The sequence below is a fragment of the Aricia agestis genome, chromosome 8 (genome assembly GCF_905147365.1).
Source record: "Aricia agestis chromosome 8, ilAriAges1.1, whole genome shotgun sequence".
NCBI classification, from domain to species: domain Eukaryota; kingdom Metazoa; phylum Arthropoda; class Insecta; order Lepidoptera; family Lycaenidae; genus Aricia; species Aricia agestis.
The window spans coordinates 9,028,657-9,051,036 of record NC_056413.1 but is presented as its reverse complement, the minus strand read 5'-3'; the positions used below and the strand labels follow the sequence as shown (position 1 = coordinate 9,051,036).

The 22,380-nt window shown below is 34.4% G+C and overlaps 1 protein-coding gene across 3 annotated transcripts in view; it reads left to right on the top strand.

The window, feature by feature from the left end:
- Window positions 1-5,700: 5,700 nt before the first annotated feature.
- The window catches only part of LOC121729902 (multiple C2 and transmembrane domain-containing protein-like), a 50,316-nt gene continuing 33,636 nt past the window's right edge, over window positions 5,701-22,380 (top strand). The window contains exon 1 of one of the 3 annotated variants that reach the window (XM_042118598.1): window positions 5,701-5,904. Coding sequence is in view for 2 of the 3 variants with exons in the window: in XM_042118595.1 (XP_041974529.1) it covers window positions 6,103-6,362 (260 nt within the window). In the remaining variant the exon portion in view is untranslated. Of the gene's footprint in view, window positions 5,905-6,032; window positions 6,363-16,845; window positions 17,050-22,380 lie in introns of those variants that run through there. The other 2 variants (XM_042118595.1, XM_042118597.1) reach the window with 2 other exon arrangements.

Genomic DNA, 22,380 nt, shown 5'->3' with positions numbered 1-22,380 from the left:
CTAATTAGTCTAGTTCTATCCATTATAAACTTAAGTCTAGATTTTAATAATTACCTACTACTTAAATAATAAACTACCGACATTCCAAAACCGTCTTGCGGATCTTACAAAACCAAAAAATTGTTATCGGCACATTTATCGCTGTCGAATATTTTGTTTTAGTGGCCAATAGTAAATTTTAAATAAGTAATTAAAAAAAATTTAAACCAAAGGATTCTTTTACACTAAATTACTTCTGAATAATTTCTGAAGTTAGTGGAAACGCAGCATTCATTAATTGAGATATATCATAAAAAACGGCCAAGTGAGTACGTCGGGCCACGCGCTGTATATGGTTCCGTAGTAGGTACCGCTAGTTTTTGATAATTTTATAATGTATAGTCAATGAATACATAAATTATACATTCGTAACGTGTTTCACATCACTAACAACATCATCTCAGTTACGTTCAAAGGAATTTCCTTTATACTTCGCCGAATACATTTTTTTAGTTGATCGCGCGACTATTACTCAATAATTAATGAAGTCTTCTTAGCCATGATAATTTCCCTTTTAAATTCAGCATATTTCCTACTTAGCTGGTAGGAGGGGGGGACACTGGACTCTAACGATTTTTTTTCACTTTAAAACTTCATATATTTTTAGAAATGGATCCCTGAATCGGAAAATGATCTTAGAATAGTCGTAAAAAATCTAACCAACGATACCCCACACGATGGGGTGGACGCGAAAAACTAAACATACCGTACCGTAAAAAATATATTTTTTAGATTTTTGTACCATTTTGTTGGCATTATTTATAATACGTACATTTATGCCGATTTACAGCTTTGTAGGTCCTATAGTCTCTGAGCAGAACCGCGGACAGACAGACGGACAGACGGATGGACAGACCGAAACTATAAGGATTCCTTGTTCACTACGGAACCCTAAAAAGTAAGAACCATCTACTAATACGTAATTGTAATATCATAATAATATTTTACACGTTTCTATCTTGGTCGGTTTTTCTTATTTAAACCGCAAAGTAACAATATGGGCTAATGACATCACCTTATTAATCACAACAATTTGGCCTGGGTTTGCCCTGGCTCGATTTACGAGTATATCCGCCGCCGCCCTGTAATAATGTCGGTAGAGTTATAGATAATTTTTTTCACGAACATCTATGACCACTATTAGCATGTCCCTATGATTTTTTAATTCTTTCTTTTCATAATTTAATTATTAAAAAAGATGAACATTCAAAAGCTCAAAAAATGGCCAGATTTTCCGCTGTGTTCAAACATCCAGAAAACAAATTTGGCTAGATTATACAAAAAAAAACATAGGAACACAGCTCAAGCCTTGCTTTAATTTTTAATGAAAAAAGTACTTAAATCGGTTAAGTTTTGGAGAAGAAATCAGGGGACAACGAATCGTTGATTTTCTGTTCTTTTATTAGAATTTTCAATTCAAGCTGCAGTTGTCTGTATCGCGCATTGATAGCTCGCTCCATGAACCTATAGCTAGCTTCATGGCTCGCTCATAAGATTTTACAAATACAACACGGTCAAATTAACTAGACGCACAGTTTGATGACGTCATTATGGAGCTCGAATGCTATATATATATACAGTACAGCTCGCTCAATGGCCGAATTTCTCTGTCTTCTGCGTCTCGACAAGTGTGATTCAGTCACGGATCCCAAATATTGAGCAAGTTGCAAGTCACCGCTTTGTCAAGTTCGTGCGCAAACACTTTTTGTGGTTAGGTTTTTTCTAGATTATAAGTCGTGATTGAAACGTATTAATGAGCATAGCGTCATGGCTGTAAAGTCCATACTAATATTATAAATGCGAAAGTGTGTCTATCTGTTCGTCTGTCTGTCTGTCTGTCTGCTTGTCTGTCTAACTCATAGACTTATAATATACTTGCATTATAGGTTTATGGTCTAACTGTCTGTCTGTTACTTCTTCTTCTTCGTGCCGAAATCGCTGAAAAAATTTTGCTGTTTGGTATGGAGACACTTTGAGTCCCTAGAAAGGACAAAGGATACTGTTTATCGAAAAAAATGTACAGTTCCCCCGTGATTAACGAATTTTAGCGCAACGATGTTGCGGGCGACATCTAGTTATGAATAGGTACCTACACTGCCGTCATAAGAAAAAAGGCCGCTAAGTGATTTTCGTGATTTTCAGAAACTAAGTCCACTGGACTAAGTTCAGTGGACTCAAAACCTGAAAATCGCTAAAATCACTTAGAAGACGCAATTATTATATCCACGTTTTTTTAAAGTTCAGCTTCGGACAGACATAAGTTTTCCTATTTTTTGCATGTCCGTCCATCTGTCCTTGTATTGGTATACCAGTTAATAGTTACCTATCAAGAGCATTTTGCATTGCATAATGCATGGTTCTTTAAGTTGGCTTGAAGTCCTTCAATAATTAATTTAATCAAAAGAAAGCCTAAAGAGATGTGTTTATCATAATTTTTAACATAATACAGTACTATAATACCTCTATGATAAAACAAATGACCAAAGCAAAATGGACATATAAAATGATTGGCCTAGATAAACTTTCCATTCCCAGTGTAGGCCGTAGGGCGTAGACTGTCTACGGCCCTTGGCTACGAGATGTGTCGATGATTTCAAGGAATTAAATTTTGGTATTCAATCTTGCTGACTAAATACTTTTTACGATATTTCATTACAGGCTACAGCTGCTATTAATGTAATATGTAAATTAATCCATATCCATACTTTAATACTAATTAATATTATTAATGCGAAAGTGTGCTTTTTGGTGTTTGGTATGCAAACAAATTGAGAGAAGTACAACATTTTATGATAGAGACTTAACAGTTAAAACTACGTTCTAGTTATCTTCTACTTATCTTGGGCCAATAACAACAACATCGGTTAGTGTTAATACTTGGTCAAAATTCATTTTGCAACTTTTGCCTTTTCTTTCGGTAATATGAATAGGTAACGTTTGGAAAATTGTCCTTAGTATCATTGCCATAAAAAATAAAGTACGGTAGCTAAAATTAATAGCAGCAAAGAGATTAGATACCAGATAAATAGTACTAAATAATATATATTATGACATTTTCCGGAAAAAAAATTAATGTGTTTTGATTCCCGCAAGGCTTCTGATTAAAATTATCAGAACTCGTTATGGTATCTAATTATTTTAATTGTAGTAAATAAACTTGTACATTATTTTATGTCTTTGTTATTACTTACTTAACTTATAATATATTACTAGAGATCGCCCAATGGTCGAAATTCGACCTTACTTGCAACGACATTAGGACTACTACCTATATTTTGTAAAAATATTGACTTCATCATAGTTTTTTTTCAATTTTTGTATCTGGGACTCAGCTGATCTCAGACTGGCCGTTTAAGCATTGTCTAATAGTATCTAAAATGAAATAAAAAAAACAATAATCCATTTTCAATTTGTCAAGTTGTTGTCAACAGACTTCAACCATAAATAAAAAAGTATTTAAATTCGTATGTTTAGGCTTGTCACTCAAAAATCTGTCATTTTTCCTAGTAGTAGTGTGTGTAACGTTTTATTTGTTAAAAATATATATGATAAAAGCATAATTTTAAAATAATATTAGCTCGATGCACTCCTTCACCATATAAACTATAACTGTGCAAAATTTCATGCACCTACGTTTCTCCATTTTTCGTAAAAAGGGTTACAAAGTTTTTCTCTCACGTATTAATATATAGATAATGAAACATTCATTTATGTATCACAAAAATGTAGTAAGTAGGTAATTCCTTACATACTTATGCCTAATCTATTCTAGCTACATTCTTCATTTATTTTTATAAACCGACTTCCAAAAAGGAGGAGGAACATTATACAAGATGTTAGTGTAAAGTGTAAACACCGTTATCCTTAAAACCATCAAATGAGCCCGTCAAAATGAACAACTTTTTCTATGACAACTATGCTGGACACTCAAAAAAATGCCGTCTTCATACCCATACGGATGCCCGGATCGGCAATTTGTTGTTGTGAAAAAAAGTTGTTCATTTTACCGTGATCATTTGATGGTTTCAAGGATAACGGTGTTTACACTAACACACTGTATATTCGGCTGTGGAAATGTTCTTAATTTTTTTTGTTTGTTTTTTTTTTTTGTATTAATATACGGATGACGCCCGCAACCCCGTTGCATCAAATTCGTTTATCGCGCGGGAACCATACATTTTTCTAGGATAAAGTGTATCCATAGGTACCCTTTCCCGGGACTCAAAGACAAAGACTTCATTTTTATTTAAATATTATTAGTATTAGTATCTGCTTTCTTTTATTTTTCTTTTTTTTACGAATTTTTGAAGGTTATATATTATCAACTTGAATTCGTAATATTATTGCGAACATCGTGAATTCGTGACTCATGTGTTATCAAAAACGTATTAATGTAAAATTCGATGCAGTTATGCTTGTAAAATGTGCTTTAACTCTTTATAATTACCTCTATACTATAGTACCTACAGCATGAAGAATGAAGGTAGGTAATTTTATTTAATAAAAAACAAGTAGGTACTAGGTTATTATATTCACAGCCTAGAGCAGCCGTCCTCTTGAAATTTTCTTTACATATTATATGAAAGATCAAAGATATCATTGTCAAATCGAATAATTTCAGAGTTAGAGAAATACAGACACTCGACTAGAGATACTACAGCTATTATTTATGTACAGATAGTATAGTCTGCCATAAAAGTGAAGAAATTAAAACGTGGCAACATCGTTTAGTGCCATATAAGAAACCGGCCAAGTGCGTGTCGGGCCACGCGCAATATAGGGTTCCGTAGTACCGCTAGTTTTTTTTTAAATTTTTGTATGGTTAATGAATGTACATTTATAACGTGTTTTACACTACTAATAACATCATCTCAGTTAATTTCAAAGGAATTTGAACGAAAAGTTCCTTTACTCATCTTGGCGGGGGCTCTCCCGTGCGCCCAGATACTTCGCCGAATACATTATTTTTGTTGATCGACTATTACCTACTCAATAACTTATGAAGTCTTCTTAGCCGTCAGCCGAGATAGTTTTCCTTTTAAATTTAGCATATGTATATCCTACTCTCGTGAATTTATTCACATTTCAGAAGCCACCGTTTAGCTAGTAGAACGGGGGACAGTGGACTCGATCGGATCGGTGGATCGATTTTTTTTCACTTTAAAACTTAATATTTCACAAACAGATCCCTAAATCGGAAAATGATCTCTGAATGCTCATAATATTTTTAAAAAACCTATCCAACGACACCCAACACGAAAAGGTAGACGCGAAAAAAAAATCATCTCCGCTTTATGTGGAGGAAAGGTAACATAAAAAAATATTTTTTTAAGATTTCATGTACCATTTTGTCGGCATCATTAACATGTGCATTCATGCCAAATTACAGGTTTGTAGGTCCTATAGTCTCTGAGCAAAACCGCGGACAGACGGACGGACAGACCGAAACTATAAGGGTTCCTAGTTGACTACGGAACCCTAAAAAAGGAATGACTTGCCTTGTCTCTGAATTTTTTTACAGTTTATTTACAAACAAAGCGATCTCTCGCGCTAAGCCTAATAAAAATACTACGTCACAGCATATTACCGAAAGCATTTGAATGCTAATTTATACGAGTACAATATAAAGTTCAGCGGCGGGTGCAGTTCGCGTGTTGTCACGAGCGGGCACGCATGTTCGCCCGGTTCGGTGACGGTGACCGCACACGAGTGTAGTTCGGTCATCGGTGACAGTGAACACTTCCGTGTGCCGCGAAAGGAAGATGTCCGAACCTGCCGCGGGCGCCGGTGGAAGTCTCTCGGCCACTTGATGTGTTTTTAAGCTCAGTCATTAGTGTACCTTCGCAGCGCTCGCGTCCGACAGAGGTATGTCCGCTCCGCATTAACGATCGGCATTTTTCGTATTTCGTCATCGTCAATTAAAAAAACAATACCGGGTCGCCGATAAGCGTAGCCTCGGTTAGATAATATTCGGTCATCTTCGTAGTCGTGACGAGAAGTTGCCGGCGTTAGTCCGTGTGTGATACTCTCGCGGTTCCATCGCGGTCTTTAGTGGTCGCTGCGATGGCTCTCAGGAGGGTCTCCCTGATCATACACAAATCGGAGTCGAGTTTTAGATCCCCCTATTTGAATCGAAACGCGGAAGAAGTCGAGCGATCTCCGACCTTACGAGATAATCGATTCGCGGAGAACGTCGAAAAAACTAAAGTCCTTGGGAACGGGGAAGTTAAGGATTTGAATAATTCAAAGAAATCGGACGAAAACGCGAGCGATTATGATTCCATAACCGGCGATAGCCCTGACCGCGACATAGAAAGTGTGGAGTGAGTACGATGACTTAGAAGCCTTGAACGTTATGTTTTACAGCCGAGGTGTTGCAACTTCTTCGTCACATTTATGTTAAAAATTCAAATTATTATTGGTGTTTTTTGTGGTGTTCAATCATCATCGATGAGGTGAAATTCACTCGAAATGAAAGTTTGATTTGAAACATGTGGCATGAAAAGGGAGTATTTTTAAGAATTTTCCTTATTCTGTGTTTTAATTTAGTGTTTTCAAAAATATCGGCATTGGATATATATTTTAATGATTATTATTTGTGTCATAAGTGCTTAGTGGTCGCATTTTATGTGTAACAACCATTTAGAATGTGAATTTTACAATGATAATACCAAGAAAAGTAACAATTTTTACCGCTATTCCAGTTATCCACAATGTGAAAGTTGTTCGTCTTTGGTTTTAGTTGTAACTATGTTTATTTAATCATGTAGGTATCTACGCATTGTTTTATGCATATTTACATCTGCTGTTTATGGGCAGATGTTTATCTAAATGGATTAATCATACATTAAAATTTAAAGCAGTAAACAAAATGATATCAAAATTATCTGTTCATCATTGAAGGTCTCTCTACCAAGTGTCAGGAATAGCTGCAGTAGCATTATGTTGTGGGGTAATACCTTTTTGTTTAACTTACTTAATATGTCTGCGACTTAAAAGCTCTACCATGCTTTGGTGTTGCCATTATAAAAATATTTAGCAGAACTCGTTGATCTGGTGAGATCACTCATGCTAATAAGTTATTAGCCCAATTAATAGTTTCATTTGGCGAAACACGTTTGTCTCGATAGTACCAAAATATGTTTTTATATTTTTTGCACCCGCACAATATTTATTGTATGCTAGTTTTTGCTAACCATAAGCCCCAAAGTTATAAAAAGCTGGCATTGTGGTGTGAATTGAGGTAATTCTTCAAAATGTATGGTATCATTTAGTTATTAGCACAAAGAAGTACCTGTTTTATGTGAATCCATATTAATATGTATTATAAATGCGAAAGTGTGTCTGTCTGTCTCTTAACGCCCAAACCGCTAAACCGTTTTTGCTGAAATTTTGTATGGAGATACATTGAGTCCGGGAAAGAACATCTAGGATACTTTTTATCCCGGAAAAACGTATGGTTGACGCACGATAAACGAATTGTGGCGCAATGGAGTTACGGGCGACATCTAGTAAATAATAATATAATAATAGTTATTTGTTACAATAAGATGTAAATACAATAAAGAGTTTGCTAGGCCGTTTTAAACTAATCGCTAGGAAATCATGAAGTGTTATCACAAGAATTAAGGAGTAGATAGCAGATATTTTTTTATTTTAATAACTGTTTGCTGTTTAAAGATTATTAGAATATGTAATTGAATATACTTAATAAAGTATTTCGGTAAAATATATCTCTATACAGTGTGTAACAAAAATAAGTGATAATACTTTAGGGTGTGTACGTGTTCCTTGTAGAGAGTTCACTGTGAAAGTAGCAGCTCTGAAAGACGAAAAAATTTTTTCACTTTTGTATGGGCAAAGGTCCGAGCGTCACGAGTTTCCCCATACAAAAGTGAAAAAAATTTTTGGTCTTTCAGCGCTGCCACTTTCACAGTGAACTCTCTACAAGGAACACATACACACCCTAAAGTATTATCACTTATTTTTGTTACACCCTGTATAGCTTCGTCAGTATAAGCATGACTATTATGACTGTAACATTATCATTATTTGCCTAATACCTATGATTAAATTTAAAAGCTCGTCAAGAACTACACACACTGGCAAAATTAGCGGAACATTGGTAAAAAGGGCCAAAACTTGAACTCAAGTGGGCCGGGCTGTCTGAAAGCCTTTTTTATAGATTCTAAGCTCATTCAAGAAATAAAATATTGAACAAAACTGGCAAGTTGACAGGTTTTTATAGCAATTATGCCCTAATAAGTGTTTTTCGATTATTGACGTTGTAAGTGTTCCTGATAAGAATGGCGTTTTAGCGGGGTGCAAGGTATGCTCAGCTCATTTGATTATTTGGTTTTTGGAAGAACACATTGCTTAGATACAAAATTAGTGATTTCCCAGCATCTGCGACAGCTAGAGCTGTAACCACGATAGAGAAAGGTCACACCTACCGTTCGGTCAGTCAGGCCAGGTGTGTCGGCTTCCGTGGTTCATCGTAACTTTCAACGCTTCAGCGAGACTGGATCTTACGTTCGGAGACGAGAACAAGGCAGATATCGGGTGACAATGGTTCAGGATGACCATTTTGTAAGGAAACAAAACTTAAGAAATCGACCTCAAACTGCTATGCAGACACGAAACCTGTCGGAACAGGTCCAAGATGAACGTGTAAGTAATTGTACAGTAAGAAGAAGACTCAAATAAGTTAAATTAAACTCAAAAGTGCCAGCAAGGGCACCAAAACTTGAGACAGGACACCGAAGAGCCAGGCTAAGATTTGCGCGTGAACATCAAAATTAGACAAGTGAGTGAAATCTTGTGCTGTACAGTGATGGGAGCAAATTTTGTGTACATTGTATTGACAGGCGATAAAGAATGTGGATAAATCATAAGGAAAGCTACAGGCCATCAAACTTACCGAAAACAGTGGCCTATGATGCAGGCTTCGTAATGGTTTGGAGTTGCATATGATTTGGAGCCCGCATGGAGCTGATGATTATAGATGGTGGTACTTTGACAGTACAGAGCTATAGCACCAACATCCTGGAACTGCATGGTGTGCCTTTTACACAGTTTTAGGTAGTAATTTCAATTTTATGTGCGTCCATAGAGTAAGAAAATCGGGCATTATTACCTAAACGATGCTGGCGTAGCCCAGGTGGAGAGGCCAGCGTGGTCTACGGATGTGGATCCGATTGAAGACGTGTGGCACATCAATGGGTGAATGGTACGAGTCAAAACTCCAGCTCCAAAATGTGTCCAGGAGCTCGAGTTGGCGCTACTGGAGGAGTAGGAGAATATCCCACAGGAAATGATTGACAATTAAAATGCAAGCATGGAATGGCGTATCCAGGCCCTCTTGAAATCCATAGAAGGCATTACACCAGCATTACACGCTTTTAACATGGCATTTCTTTAATAAAAATGTAGAATTTATCTTCAAAACTTACTACTGAAATTTCAAAGATTTTCTTAATTTTTTGATTTTTGCTGTTTTTTTTCTATTTTTCACGTTTTTATGCCCTAAATTTATATAAAATTTATTTTTTAATAATCAATTAGTAAATAAATAAATATATATATAAAAATCAGTGAACAATTTAAAAAAAATTGAAAATTTTGTTATGTTCCTCTAATTTTGCCGGTGTGTTTAGTTTTGTCACATTCTTTATTATTATTTTGTCTTACTTGAAATGGTCTTGCATTAAAATATTGTGCCTTGTTTCAAAATAATATCAGATAATATGCGCTTATAACTTCAATTGCAAATGCATGCACAGTCACATAGATTTTTAGTTTTTTACTGTTGATTTCATAATATTGACTTATCCGCGTTTGGAAAATCCATATAGGTCACCTGACTTAGTCATTTTATTGTTTGCAGTTGGCCTTGCCAGTTTCAAAAATGGTGAGATGCAAAATAACACTTCAGACAAAAATTGGTTGAGATTTTTACCACAAACTTAGTATGGATAATATTATTTATTTGATGGAACTAAAATTGCGCGATAAAATACATATTTTTTTTTAATATTTTTATTTGTTCATATGTATCTGAAATTTTTTCCCAGAAGAGTACCTATTTAAGAATTCCCAAAAATTAAAATTTCTAAACACGTTTAATACATGGAAAGAAAATTCGTGCGATATATTATCCTGTATCTTTTTCAAGGACTTAATTAGTAAATTCTATTAATAAATTAAAGTATCTCCGCACCTATCAAAAATTGTATCAAAGATTGGTGGTTGGGTGTAAATAGGTTGCTGGTAGACACTAGACAGAGATAGGCATACAGAATACAGCAGATATAATATATACACTTGACCGTTTATTTATACAGTGTGTAACAAAAATAAGTGATAATACTTTAGGGTGTGTACGTGTTCCTTGTAGAGAGTTCACTGTGAAAGTAGCAGCGCTGAAAGATGATTTTTTTTTCACTTTTGTATGGGCAAGGGCCCGAGCGTCACGAGTTTCCCCATACAAAAGTGAAAAAAATTGTTGGTCTTTCAGCGCTGCTACTTTCACAGTGAACTCTCTACAAGGAACACGTACATACCCTAAAGTATTATCACTTATTTTTGTTACACCCTGTATATTATTATTATACTTGACAAACTGATAGAGTTAGTATGGATATCTATTGTAAAAAATATATCTTAGCAAAGTTCTTAACCCTTCCACTGTAGTCGCGACCAAAGACACCCGTCCTCAAACGGGTCCATAAGTCAAGGAGTAGTTCGCCCCGCTCGCGTTAAGTTTATTTTTAAAAGGTAATGCTACCTTACTAATGTATGTAATGTAATGGGACCTTACCTGCCTCCGATATTTATTGATCTATATTATTTAGACTATATTTTATGCTTATAACAATCTATTTTTGTCTGATTTTTCAATGAAATAAATAAGATATTATATTATTGAAGAGAACTATAATATTGCTGTCCATCATGAATGTTATTTTGTTTAAATAATTATGGGACTTTTTGGCCTTTTTGAAAAATCAAAAATGTAGGATGTGCCTTTTGTGCGTACGATGTTTTAAACTATTTCATTAAAATATTATAATTACTAGCAATATACGAAAACTTAATATTTATCATTTTTTTAGCAAATAATCGGCAAATTAATACATATTTTAATCAGTACCTAATTATAATATTATTGACTATGTTAATCGGGGTAGCCCTTAAGCACGTTATACCTGTTGTTAGGTTTCGTCCTCTTAAAATATTTCATACCTGGAACTGGCACTAAAAAGTGAGTCAGCCGAGCTTGGCAGATGTATAAATTTGTACTCGCGTCTTACTACGTATCAGCCTAACGACGGCATAATAATTGATCTTTCATAATTTTCTTTGATAATAATTTCTCTCTCTTCATAATAATAAACTCCCGCACCGGTTTCGGTGACACGGTTTCATTGAAACCAGGCCAGTTACGCAGGAGTAATTTTACAGTGCCCAAGTGTTTGCGCAGTACACAAGAGCACTCTCTATTCCTTTTACTCTTATAACCCAGTGGGATGGAAGACCGACACGACTGGTGAAAGGTCAGGTGCAGGACCTACTTTTTAAATGCCCATCCGACGCATGGATCATCTTACTTGTCAGACAATCAGGTGATCAGCCTGCATTGTCCTAACCAAACTTGGAAATAACATATTTCCAACGCGGGATTCGAACCCACGACCTCCGAGTCAAGAGCCATGCTCTGAACCACTAGACCACGGAGGCCTAAATCATAAAGTGGCATTTTATTAGATTTTTTGTCGGTCGCGTTCCCTTACGGCAAAGATCGGAAAGCCACCTTTATTCTACATTGTAAAACACTCAAGTGGACAATTTCACAAGTTTCCTACATCAATGTGTGAATAAATAAATTTTCCGTTCGTAAGAGCCTCAACCTTGTGTTGAAGTTCACCACGAACAAAGGACCAACGGAAAGTCGCACCTAGTACATGTGTCACTGGAGTTTCCCTTCTCGTGGTCCGATTTAATCGGTCATCTTTCTAACAATCGATTTCAAAGAATAGTTAATAGACGTAGGATTTATTGATACAGCCTGAACATGAGAAATACCTAGAATTAATGCCACTGATGTATCGGTACAAGGAAATATGTAAACTATTAATATTAATGCGAAAGTGTGTATCTGTCTTACTGCACTCTGTTTCTTAACTTTTTTTCGAGTAAATTTACATTTTACGTATTGAACATTAAAAATTTGTTGGCGACAAATTACAAATTTAACATTTAAAAATAAAAACTTAAAAAAAATAAAAACGAAAAACACAAAAAATATCCACAGCCGAACATAGAACCTCCTCCTTTTTGGAAAGTTTTAAAAACTTTCTTACAACATTTCTATCATATAACAATATAACAAAATTCCAACTTTTAATTTAAATCATGATCAATCAAAAATCATGTAAAACAACTCCTATAAGGCCCACTTGCGCCAAAATTTTGAGTTAATTAAATAACCCTGGGCTTAATAACTCAGTGTTAACATTTTTAATTTTTAACTCATACTACATATTGCACCAGAAGAATTTATCCCAGAGTCAACTAACCCGGGCTTATGTCATGTTCATTCATTCTTTTAACATCTAGCCAAATATGATAGAGCGAATGCTGAATAATTTAAGTGTACCGCTCTCTCTCGCTCCACAGTACTTTGAATAAGGCTATCTCCTTATGTCAGATTTGAAATGACACGTGGTTCTATGTCGCATTGTGTTGTGAATTGTGATATATTGTGCAAATAAATTAAGCGGAAAATGATAAAAATTTTGAAGAAACACTTGTGTCCAATGTTTATCTAGTCTACCTATTTATAAAGGAGTTTACTAAAGACGCACTATTCCAATGATATTATTATTAAACTTTGGTAGGGAATCACTTTTTATGCTCATTTGTATATTGCAATTACTTTCAATTTTATTTAATAAAAAGAGAACAGTTTCTTTTTCTAGGCGAAATCTTCGGTGGAAATCTTTATCTTTTTGTGAGTAAATACGGGACCCTAAACAGATCAGTCCGTTCTACAATCCTTCTGTAATACGAGTCCGAACTAATGTATTCAATAATTTCTTCATCAATATCAGATAACAACCACTGATCATTTATCATGGTTAAACACAAAATAAAATCGGTACCTATTACTAAACACAACAAAGTACATAAGTCATAACCGAAAAATCTCAGTTTTGATATTACTAACCCAGAGTTAGTTGATTTAACCCTCCGACATCGGTGGGTTAAAAATTTAAAAAATTAACTCGAGGTTAACTTCTAACTCTTGGTGGTGCAAGACATGATGTGAATTTAAATTCGAAGTATAATTTAACTCAGAGTTAAGCGTGTTAACCCAGTCTGGCGCAAGCGGGCCTAAGCATCATAAACGAACTCAGTACACTTAAACGATTTTGATTAATTTTTGGTGTGAAAACACTTTGAATCCTGAACGTAGGCTAGTAATCGTTATTTCGGTCCAAAGAATATCCAAGGAGCATCTTGTATATTCACGCTGTATGTTGTTGTCTCTGACAGGGCCTTTATGTCGACGAGCAAAGGATCAATTTATAAAACTCAGAGGAAAAGTAACCCTGAACAATCACACTGCAATTTTTTCTTAAACAGGATAAAATCATGCGAAAGCCTTGCTTTACCTCGGTTTTACCCAAGGATATAACATTATAAACAACATTCTAGTAATAATCAACAGGTGAAAGTATGACGATTGACGATATCGCGTATCGTACGGTACTAAAAAGGTTAACCCTGAATTCAAATTGACATTGAGGTTACGTGGACGGTGTCACTCGGTATTTTTGACCCCGTATCAATGAATCATGATTTTTATTTTTTGTCCAATAAGCATTAAGTAATTAGATAAGTCATTTTTTATAACACAGTGTCGGACTTTCTCTTTAGCTTATACGTTTTAACATAATAATAATTGTTTACTAATTATTTGTTTATCTGTGTTACTTTCTTAAAAAAAAGGAATAAATAAAAAAAAATGTTTTATTTCTGAGTAAATTTGAATCAAATTTTTTCAGAATGTCTAATAATAAATACATATTATATTCGTACGTACTACAATCTACATAGATAAAAAAGGCATCACCAAATAACGAATCACAGCGTCGTAATTGCTTCAACAAACTAGGAAACGCTTTTTATTGGCACTAACTAAAAAACAACAAAGCAGCGTGTTTTTATGTTTCAACTTAAATTACGACAAGTGTCTTTACCAGTTTCACCGCCGGTTATTTTCCTAACAGTTTTTGTTTTTTTTTTTGTTCGTTTTGATTATTGGTGACAAATATGAAGAGTTATAACAATTATAAGTTTAAAAATAATATTATAGTTAATATGTACTTAGTTCAATTTAAATGACCTTTTCCTTTTACATTAAAGCGAGAAATAATGTAAAGTAATATCATAGCGTTATTAATCCTATAGCTGTACTTATATTTTTATGAAAAAAATCCAAGAATTATTTTTAGAAATATATTAGTCTACTAGAATCAAAAACCGCAATGTCCAATAAAATCATTATTGGACATTGCGGTTTTTGATTCTAGTAGACTCATATACCTTTTTTTTTTTTTTACGCAATGAAATGCTGTGTCGCATTCGACGCAGGGGATGGGGACTCCCACTGCGATACCTGTCAGTGTTTTACTTATGTTACTTTTTAGTGTGATCTTTACAACAATGTAAAAATTATAATAGCCTGCAACTGTACCAAAACAGATTATGGTGGTAATTATGGTCAGTGACTACCAAGTAGTGACGCTGATGACCATTTGACATGTAATTACTATAACCATTAATCAATCGGTTACGATCAAAGTTGACATAAAAAACGTCAAGTTACTACCGCACACGAGCAGTGGAGGGTTAGGTAGGATTTGTGTGTATTCATATTAAAAAAAAATTACCTCTTCAAATAGCAAAACATAATTTACTTACAATATGTTCTTCATAAAAACACTGTTGCAAGAATATATTTATTATTGTTACAAATACTCAGGCATTATGGGAAAATTAACTTATAACTTAACTTTTGTAATCATTTTTAATTATAATCATTAAATATATGTATGATATACTTAATCAAAATCTTAAACATACTTTGTATATTATAAAACTATTAAATATATTTCCGTTGTTTGGTACCCGTACCACAAGTCCTTCAGGTACTTAGCACGGGGCTAGACTGACGCGGTGTGAAGCGTCCATAGATATTATATAGATATTGTATATTATATTATTTTTAATGTATGGATCAAAACTTTGCTCATTGTCTTATATATAATAGATAATGCCCGCAACTCCATTGCAACGTCGGTCCGTTGAACAGTGCACTTTTCGGGATAAAAATCATCATAATCCCTTTCTTGGAACTCAAAGTATCTTCATAAAACATTTGTGCGTTAAGGGGGCGACCAACCCAAAAAATTAAACATCGTCCTTCTCTCTTCGCACTCAAGCCCGTCTTTCATGCCAGGTAAAAAAGACGACGCGGAATCATTGCCAAGTTAGCGGGTAGTTATAGGTATTCTTTTTTTTAAAGGATATCTATTAAGTTATTAAAAAAAGTATGTAACATAATCTTTCAAGCTTTATTTTAATGTATTACTCGAATACTAGCAGTTCACCGTGTTAATTATAGGTGATTTGGAAGCAACTTCGTAATTTTTTTCTATCGAGAAAATTGTATGCTATCGTCTTTTTGAGTAATATAGTCACTAGTTACATTAGTCCTGAAGTTTGCTGAATTTTAATTTAACATTCAGTTTTTCATTAATATTGATATTATAGACGATCATGTAAAGCAATTTGATATAATGCGCGCCCTTAAGAGGTAACAGACATAAACATTCGCCTTTATAATATGAATATAGAGTATAGACTATAGATCACGGAACTTACAAGTAACTATTATCTGACGGAACCCTAATAAGTGGAGGATAGTAAACAATACGTTATTGATGAGATCCACCTGACGCCTCATACATATTCAGCATTTGACTTTGAGCCGTGACCAGGGTGCGGAACGCTGAGGACAGTTCGAATTAAATCATCCACTCGAGGAACAATGTCAACATTTAAAACTACTTAGCTGCTTTGATTTTTACTTAATACTATTAATTTATGAGGTCGAGAATAGAGATCTAAATTAGATCTCTATTACTAATTTTCCGAGATATTGAATTGAAGAGTTTTTGGCCCTGTTATTAATTGCACAATATCAACAATGTATTATATGTGACGATTAAATGTATACTAGTAAACTGAATATAATAATATTCTTAGATTAATAGTGATTAATTAGAGTAGAATTTTTGTAAATAGTTTTTTGTTACAATATTTTAAATTAAGTAAGTACATTAAGAATATTTTAAAATAAATAATAAATATTTTAAATATTTTAAAGTTAACATTTTTAGCCAATGATTTATAAGTTTCTTATAATTTATGGTGACCCACCAGCTATCGGTGCGAAAGGCCATTGACGCATTCTCGTGCTGCCGTCACGGCGTTTTTCATCACCAGCCGACCATAAAACGTATCACGTTTTAAATAATTGTAGTTCACATCGAAAATTTCCATATATCTGTTGATCAGAATGACCGTTTATTTTAACATGCAGTATATAATTTGTGCGAATGTTATGTCTCGCCGGGCAAAACAATGAAATTATGCGTCTACGTCAGTTTATTATGAAACGTCATCGGGTACGTAAAAATAAATTACCGTGTATTGTATTAACGGGTTGATTCCACCTTTGATGTCTGTCGAGTGAGATCATTAGAACAGTGCTTTACAAACATACGCGTAATTTTGTAGAGAAAATAGTTGTTAGATATTTTGTTATGCTGCATTGATGTTTGATGCAGGGACTTCTAGATTTTTAAGTTTAGTTTCTGTTTCTTTGGGACTGGATTTGGATTTTTCAGCCATGAAAATTATATTACATAGTATTGCTAGGTAAGCATTTTTTTAATTATTTAATATGTTATATTGTGTCCTATAAAAGCTTCAGTAAAACATATCGCAGTTTTTTTTCAGATGTGTCCTCTTAATGAATTAATTTTGTAGCCAGCAAACTTTTGTCAGTTTTGTGTTAAAAGTAAAAAAGATAAACTCAGTAGAACATCAATCTATATATATAAAACTCAAAGGTGACTGACTGACTGATTGACATAGTGATCTATCAACGCACGGCCCAAACAGATCGGGCTGAAATTTAGCATGCAAGTAGATGTTATAACGTAGTCATCCGCTAAGAAAGGATTTTGATAAATTCCAACCCCAAAGGGTTCAAATAGGGGATGAAAGTTTGTATATAATAATACTTCTTAACGCGAGCGAAGCCGCGGGCAATAGCTCGTAAAGAATTAATGTCAAAGCATATAATATATTATTTTTATCGCACTTTTTAACCGACTTCCAAAAAGGAGGAGGTTACACGTTCGGCTGTGGATAATTTTAATAATTCATATTAGAAGTAGATAAATAAAAACAAATAATAGTACATAACCAAAGTTGCTCTTCATTGTGGTAATCGCTGTCATTTTACATCTTTGTCTATCAAGCTGTCAAAGTCAAAATGTTTATGGTAAAAGTGTTTGTTTGTTTTTGTAAACAAAAAATAAAATATTGTGTAGTTTACCAGTATTTTACTAGGCAGAAATTATGTGGCGATCATCCAACCTTCATTAATAAACTCAAAATATACTTTTTAGTTTTTGCTGACATTGTTAATATTATGGATAATTGATACAAATCAGTTAAAAATAGAGTTGTACTTTGTACTAAACTATTTTTATTCACAAAGATTAGTTGCCAATAGTATTCGTCGACAGGTACACGAGTATCGAATATACTATTATATTTATATGCCTACACGTGCACCATACTACATTGTAAATGTCCAATTTTCCACGTGTTATTCTTTATAAAAAACACATTAATTCATTTAAGACTATTTTTAATGTATTTTATTGTGATATGTAATTTTACCCGAATAAACAAAAAAAAATCAGAGGTCCGATAGACCCATGCTTACTATTAGAGTGCTGTAAAATCTTTGCTCAACAGTCAAAGGGTTAAATTGCAAAACTTTTTTATCATTCAGAATTTCTTATCGACTAAAAAGTGACGTAGGCGAAGAAGGTCGCAACTCTCATTATGAAATGTCATCCACAGATAACCGAGAACAGAACAGCAATTATATTAAAATGTGATAATTAAATTTCAACACCGCGATAAGGATGCATAGTAATGATAATAAACGTATTAATGTCACAACTGTTTAACTGTTATCGCGGCGATAAAAAACCCTGTTACTACTGCGGTAGATATTTGCTACGATATATCAACATATTGTTTATATTTCTCTTTATATATTACTTGGGCTAATTTTTCAATCGTCAGATTAATTTTACCATTGGAATAAATTTGTCATTTTGACAGATTTTATGTGAAAAAATGTCAAAGTGTCATATTTATTTTGTATTTATTATTTAGGTAAAAGTTATCTGACGATTGAAAAATCGGCCCTTAAAATATCAATCACAAAGTACATCCGCACAAAGATTATAAATAGGAAATTGCCTGTCTGTTTTCTCCATATATGTTTACTCCTAAATCAATTTTGATGAAACTCTTTAAGTCTTGAGATATACTTTACTAGTAACGTTACTGGAATAAATATAAAACGGATGTCCGCAATTTCGTTCATGGCGAAAATCGTTGATTGATATGGCGATTTTTCTTGTGACAAAAATTCATTTTACTTTCCCAGGACTCAAAGTATTTTCATACAATCAGATCAGAAGTTTAAGCTTAAAGATAACAAGCAGACGTACATATGTATTTATTTAAAACATTATGAATCCGTGCATGACTTTACCATTACAAATTATTAACATAAGCTAACTTCCTAAGTTCCAAAGCCTAGTTTGCTGTTTATTATTTGTATCAACATTGTACGAGTGCAAAACGCATTATCTTCAATAGAAAAATCAATACTACCTATCATTGTTTGCTTATCATATTGCAAGATGCAGTACTCTATATTGCAGTAAGCTTAGTTTATTTTATCGTTGCAATTACGCAGTATGTTAAAGTTTTTTTTATTAACATACAACTTTGAAACTTTTTTTTCAATGCCAAAAAATAAACACTACACTTCCTCAAAAGAGTTTGTATAAGTCTTTTGCGTCATTTATTTGCCACTTTTTTTCTTTTTTCGGCGGAAATGAGGTAGGAATGGTTTAACTCTCGTGTTTAAACACTTACTAACACCGGATGTCATTGTAAATTTTCTCAGAGGTTCACAGTTTAAAACTAGTAAAGATGGGGCACTCGATAGTACAAATTGCAATATTGTACCTACTTCAACACTAAATTAATCTTGATAGTATTTCGACACTGAAGCGCTAGCTCATGGACCTAGAAATGACTAGATGACGCCCGCAACTCCTTTGCGCCAAAATTCGTTTATCGCGCGGGCATTATTTCGGGACAAAAACTATATTATGTCCTTTTCCAGGTCCCAAAGTATCCCACCAAACAGCAAAATAGGTTTAGCGGTATAATCGTGAAGGTAACAAACAAAAAGACAGACATACTTTTACAATTTTAATATTAGTATGGATGGCCATTGATGCCTATAATGAGTCAAAAGCTGTCCTAAATCTTATCTTTCGCATAACTTTTTTGGTATACTATTAAAGTACAAGTTGGAACCGACCGACACGCGACACTACTGGTTTCTAATTTCTTTGTATTTCTATGAAATACCCTTCGCAGCTAGCGACATGAACCTAGCGACACTTATTCATAGAAATACATAGAAACCAGTAGTGTCACGACGACACGTCGTCTGCTGCCGCTTCATGTCAAACCAAAGAATTCTTAGAAGTCTTTGCTTCCAACTTGTACCTTTAGCGGTATCATTCGATACGTTTATAACAACTTTAATTTTTTATTCAAACCTGCATATCAATCAAATATTACTTATATTATAAGTATAATATTTTACCTACCTAATAAATTAAATTTTTTTACATATTGTGTAAAAAAATCGATCAACTATATTTGCACCTTAATAAACAAGAGCAAAGTCAACACTTCAAATGCTGTGCACCGGTACCACAAGTCACAACACACGGACCACGGTATTGTGCAATATTGTCACAGTATAAAATATGAATCACCCGTGAGTTGACGGAATATGAATGTCCACAGAGATGATAAATAGAGCAGCATCATCCTTGAAATTTATATTCTACAGACACTATCGCTTCGCTCCATTGACATGGTAAAACGCTATTTTTAATATTTTCAATCATTCGTCGCGTTTGAATGAGACAGATTAGTATTATAGTCGGATTAGGCAAAAAAGTGGCTACACCATCGCCCCATATACTTAAAATCGTATAGAGCTGCCATAAAACTTCACATTTTTAACAAACATAGTTTCCGATCAACGTCGTCTCATGCCTTTGACTGACAAGCCATATTATGTATATTATTATAAACCCGCATTCATATGTAAATTAGATCGTACTGCCTTGTTAGGAATGAGGTCTGAAAACGCGATAATTTCTCCACCGTGAGGATCACAATTCACACCCTAACATGATAAAAAGGCAATCTTTTACTATTAGATTAGGGGGTGGAATTTTTTAACGTGTTTGGAAAACCCACTTAAAACTCAGTGGTTTGGAAATTACCCGAGCGATTTGGGCTCGCTTCTATGGAAATTTTGACCAACAATAATGACGCTTGGCAATGACGCTAGTAGATACTTATAGGTAATGTGGATGCACGAGAGGGATATTTTAATAATAAATTAAGTTTTAATTTAATGAATATCTCACAATTAAGTTAAAATTAAGTAATCAGGGCGAGCGAAGCGAGCCCTAATATATCCCGCGATCTATAACATTTTGTGATACACTTTACGGAAAAACTATCGAGCCTATGACATAGTAACTTTTATATTTTGTAGTGTTGTCATCAATCAGTCAAGGTGTGACGACGCGAGCCCTCACAAAGCTTGGCTTTTAGCTACTAGCTAGTAATTAAATAAGTCTCAGAGTTTCACCGTTAACCTATACTTAATATTATAAAGCTAAAGAGTTTGTTTGTTTGTTTGAACGCGCTAATCTCAGGAACTACTGGTCCGATTTGGAAAATTCTTTCAGTGTTATATAGCCCATTTATTGAGGAACGCTATAGGCTATATAATATTAAACTAAAAATAATTGGAGCGAAGAAACCGGGGAAAATGTGATAAAAACGGGGAAAATTTATAAGAAATTGCTTATTATCTTAAGAACTACTGGAGCAATTTTTTGCTATTTCATATTTGGCACACATGAAGAATAGACCACGTGAAGAGACATAGGCTATTTTTTGCGGAAAAATGTACGGTTTCCGTGATATTCCTAAATTACGCGGGCAAAGCCGCGCGGAACATCTAGTCTATGTATATAAAAATGGATTTTCAATTGTGTTAGTCACGCTAAAACTCGAAAACGGCTGAACGGATTGGGCTGATTTTAGTCTTAGAATATTCGTAGAAGTCCAGGGAAGGTTTTAAAGAGACACGAAGTTCACCGGGACAGCTAGTAGTTGATATTTCAACTGCGCTACACACAGTGTCTGTACGTCCGTCGAATTTCCTCGGAGTTTCCACGCCGCTTCACACGGCAATGAGTTTACAAAATACACCTAATTAATGTACTTTGTAAACATATTTTAATACTTTAACAAAATAATACTTAAGTATTGCTATTTTGGCCGCGATTATGATTTATATTGAGATGGTATTACCGGATTTTTATTAATCGGACGTTTTTTTTTATGAAATAAGGGGGCAAACGAGCAAACGGGTCACCTGATGGAAAGCAACTTCCGTCGCCCATAGACACTCGCAGCATCAAGAGCTGCAGGTGCGTTGCCGGCCTTTTAAGAGGGAATAGGGTAATAGGGAAGGGTAGGGAAGGGAAGGGAATAGAGGAGGGTAAGGAAGGCAAGGGAATAGGGAAGGGTAGGGAAGGGAATAGGGTAGGGGATTGGGCCTTCGGTAAACACACTCACTCGGCGAAGCACAGCGCAAGCGCTGTTTCACGCCGGTTTTCTGTGAGAACGTGGTATTTCTCCTGTCGAGCCAGCTCATTCGTGCCGAATCATGGCTCTCCCACGTATAAGGAAGGGACGTATTATTTTTAGGCATAAACCATGATCTAATAACTTAATTTTGTCGATCAAAACTCAAAAGGAATATTTTCAGACTTTGAAATA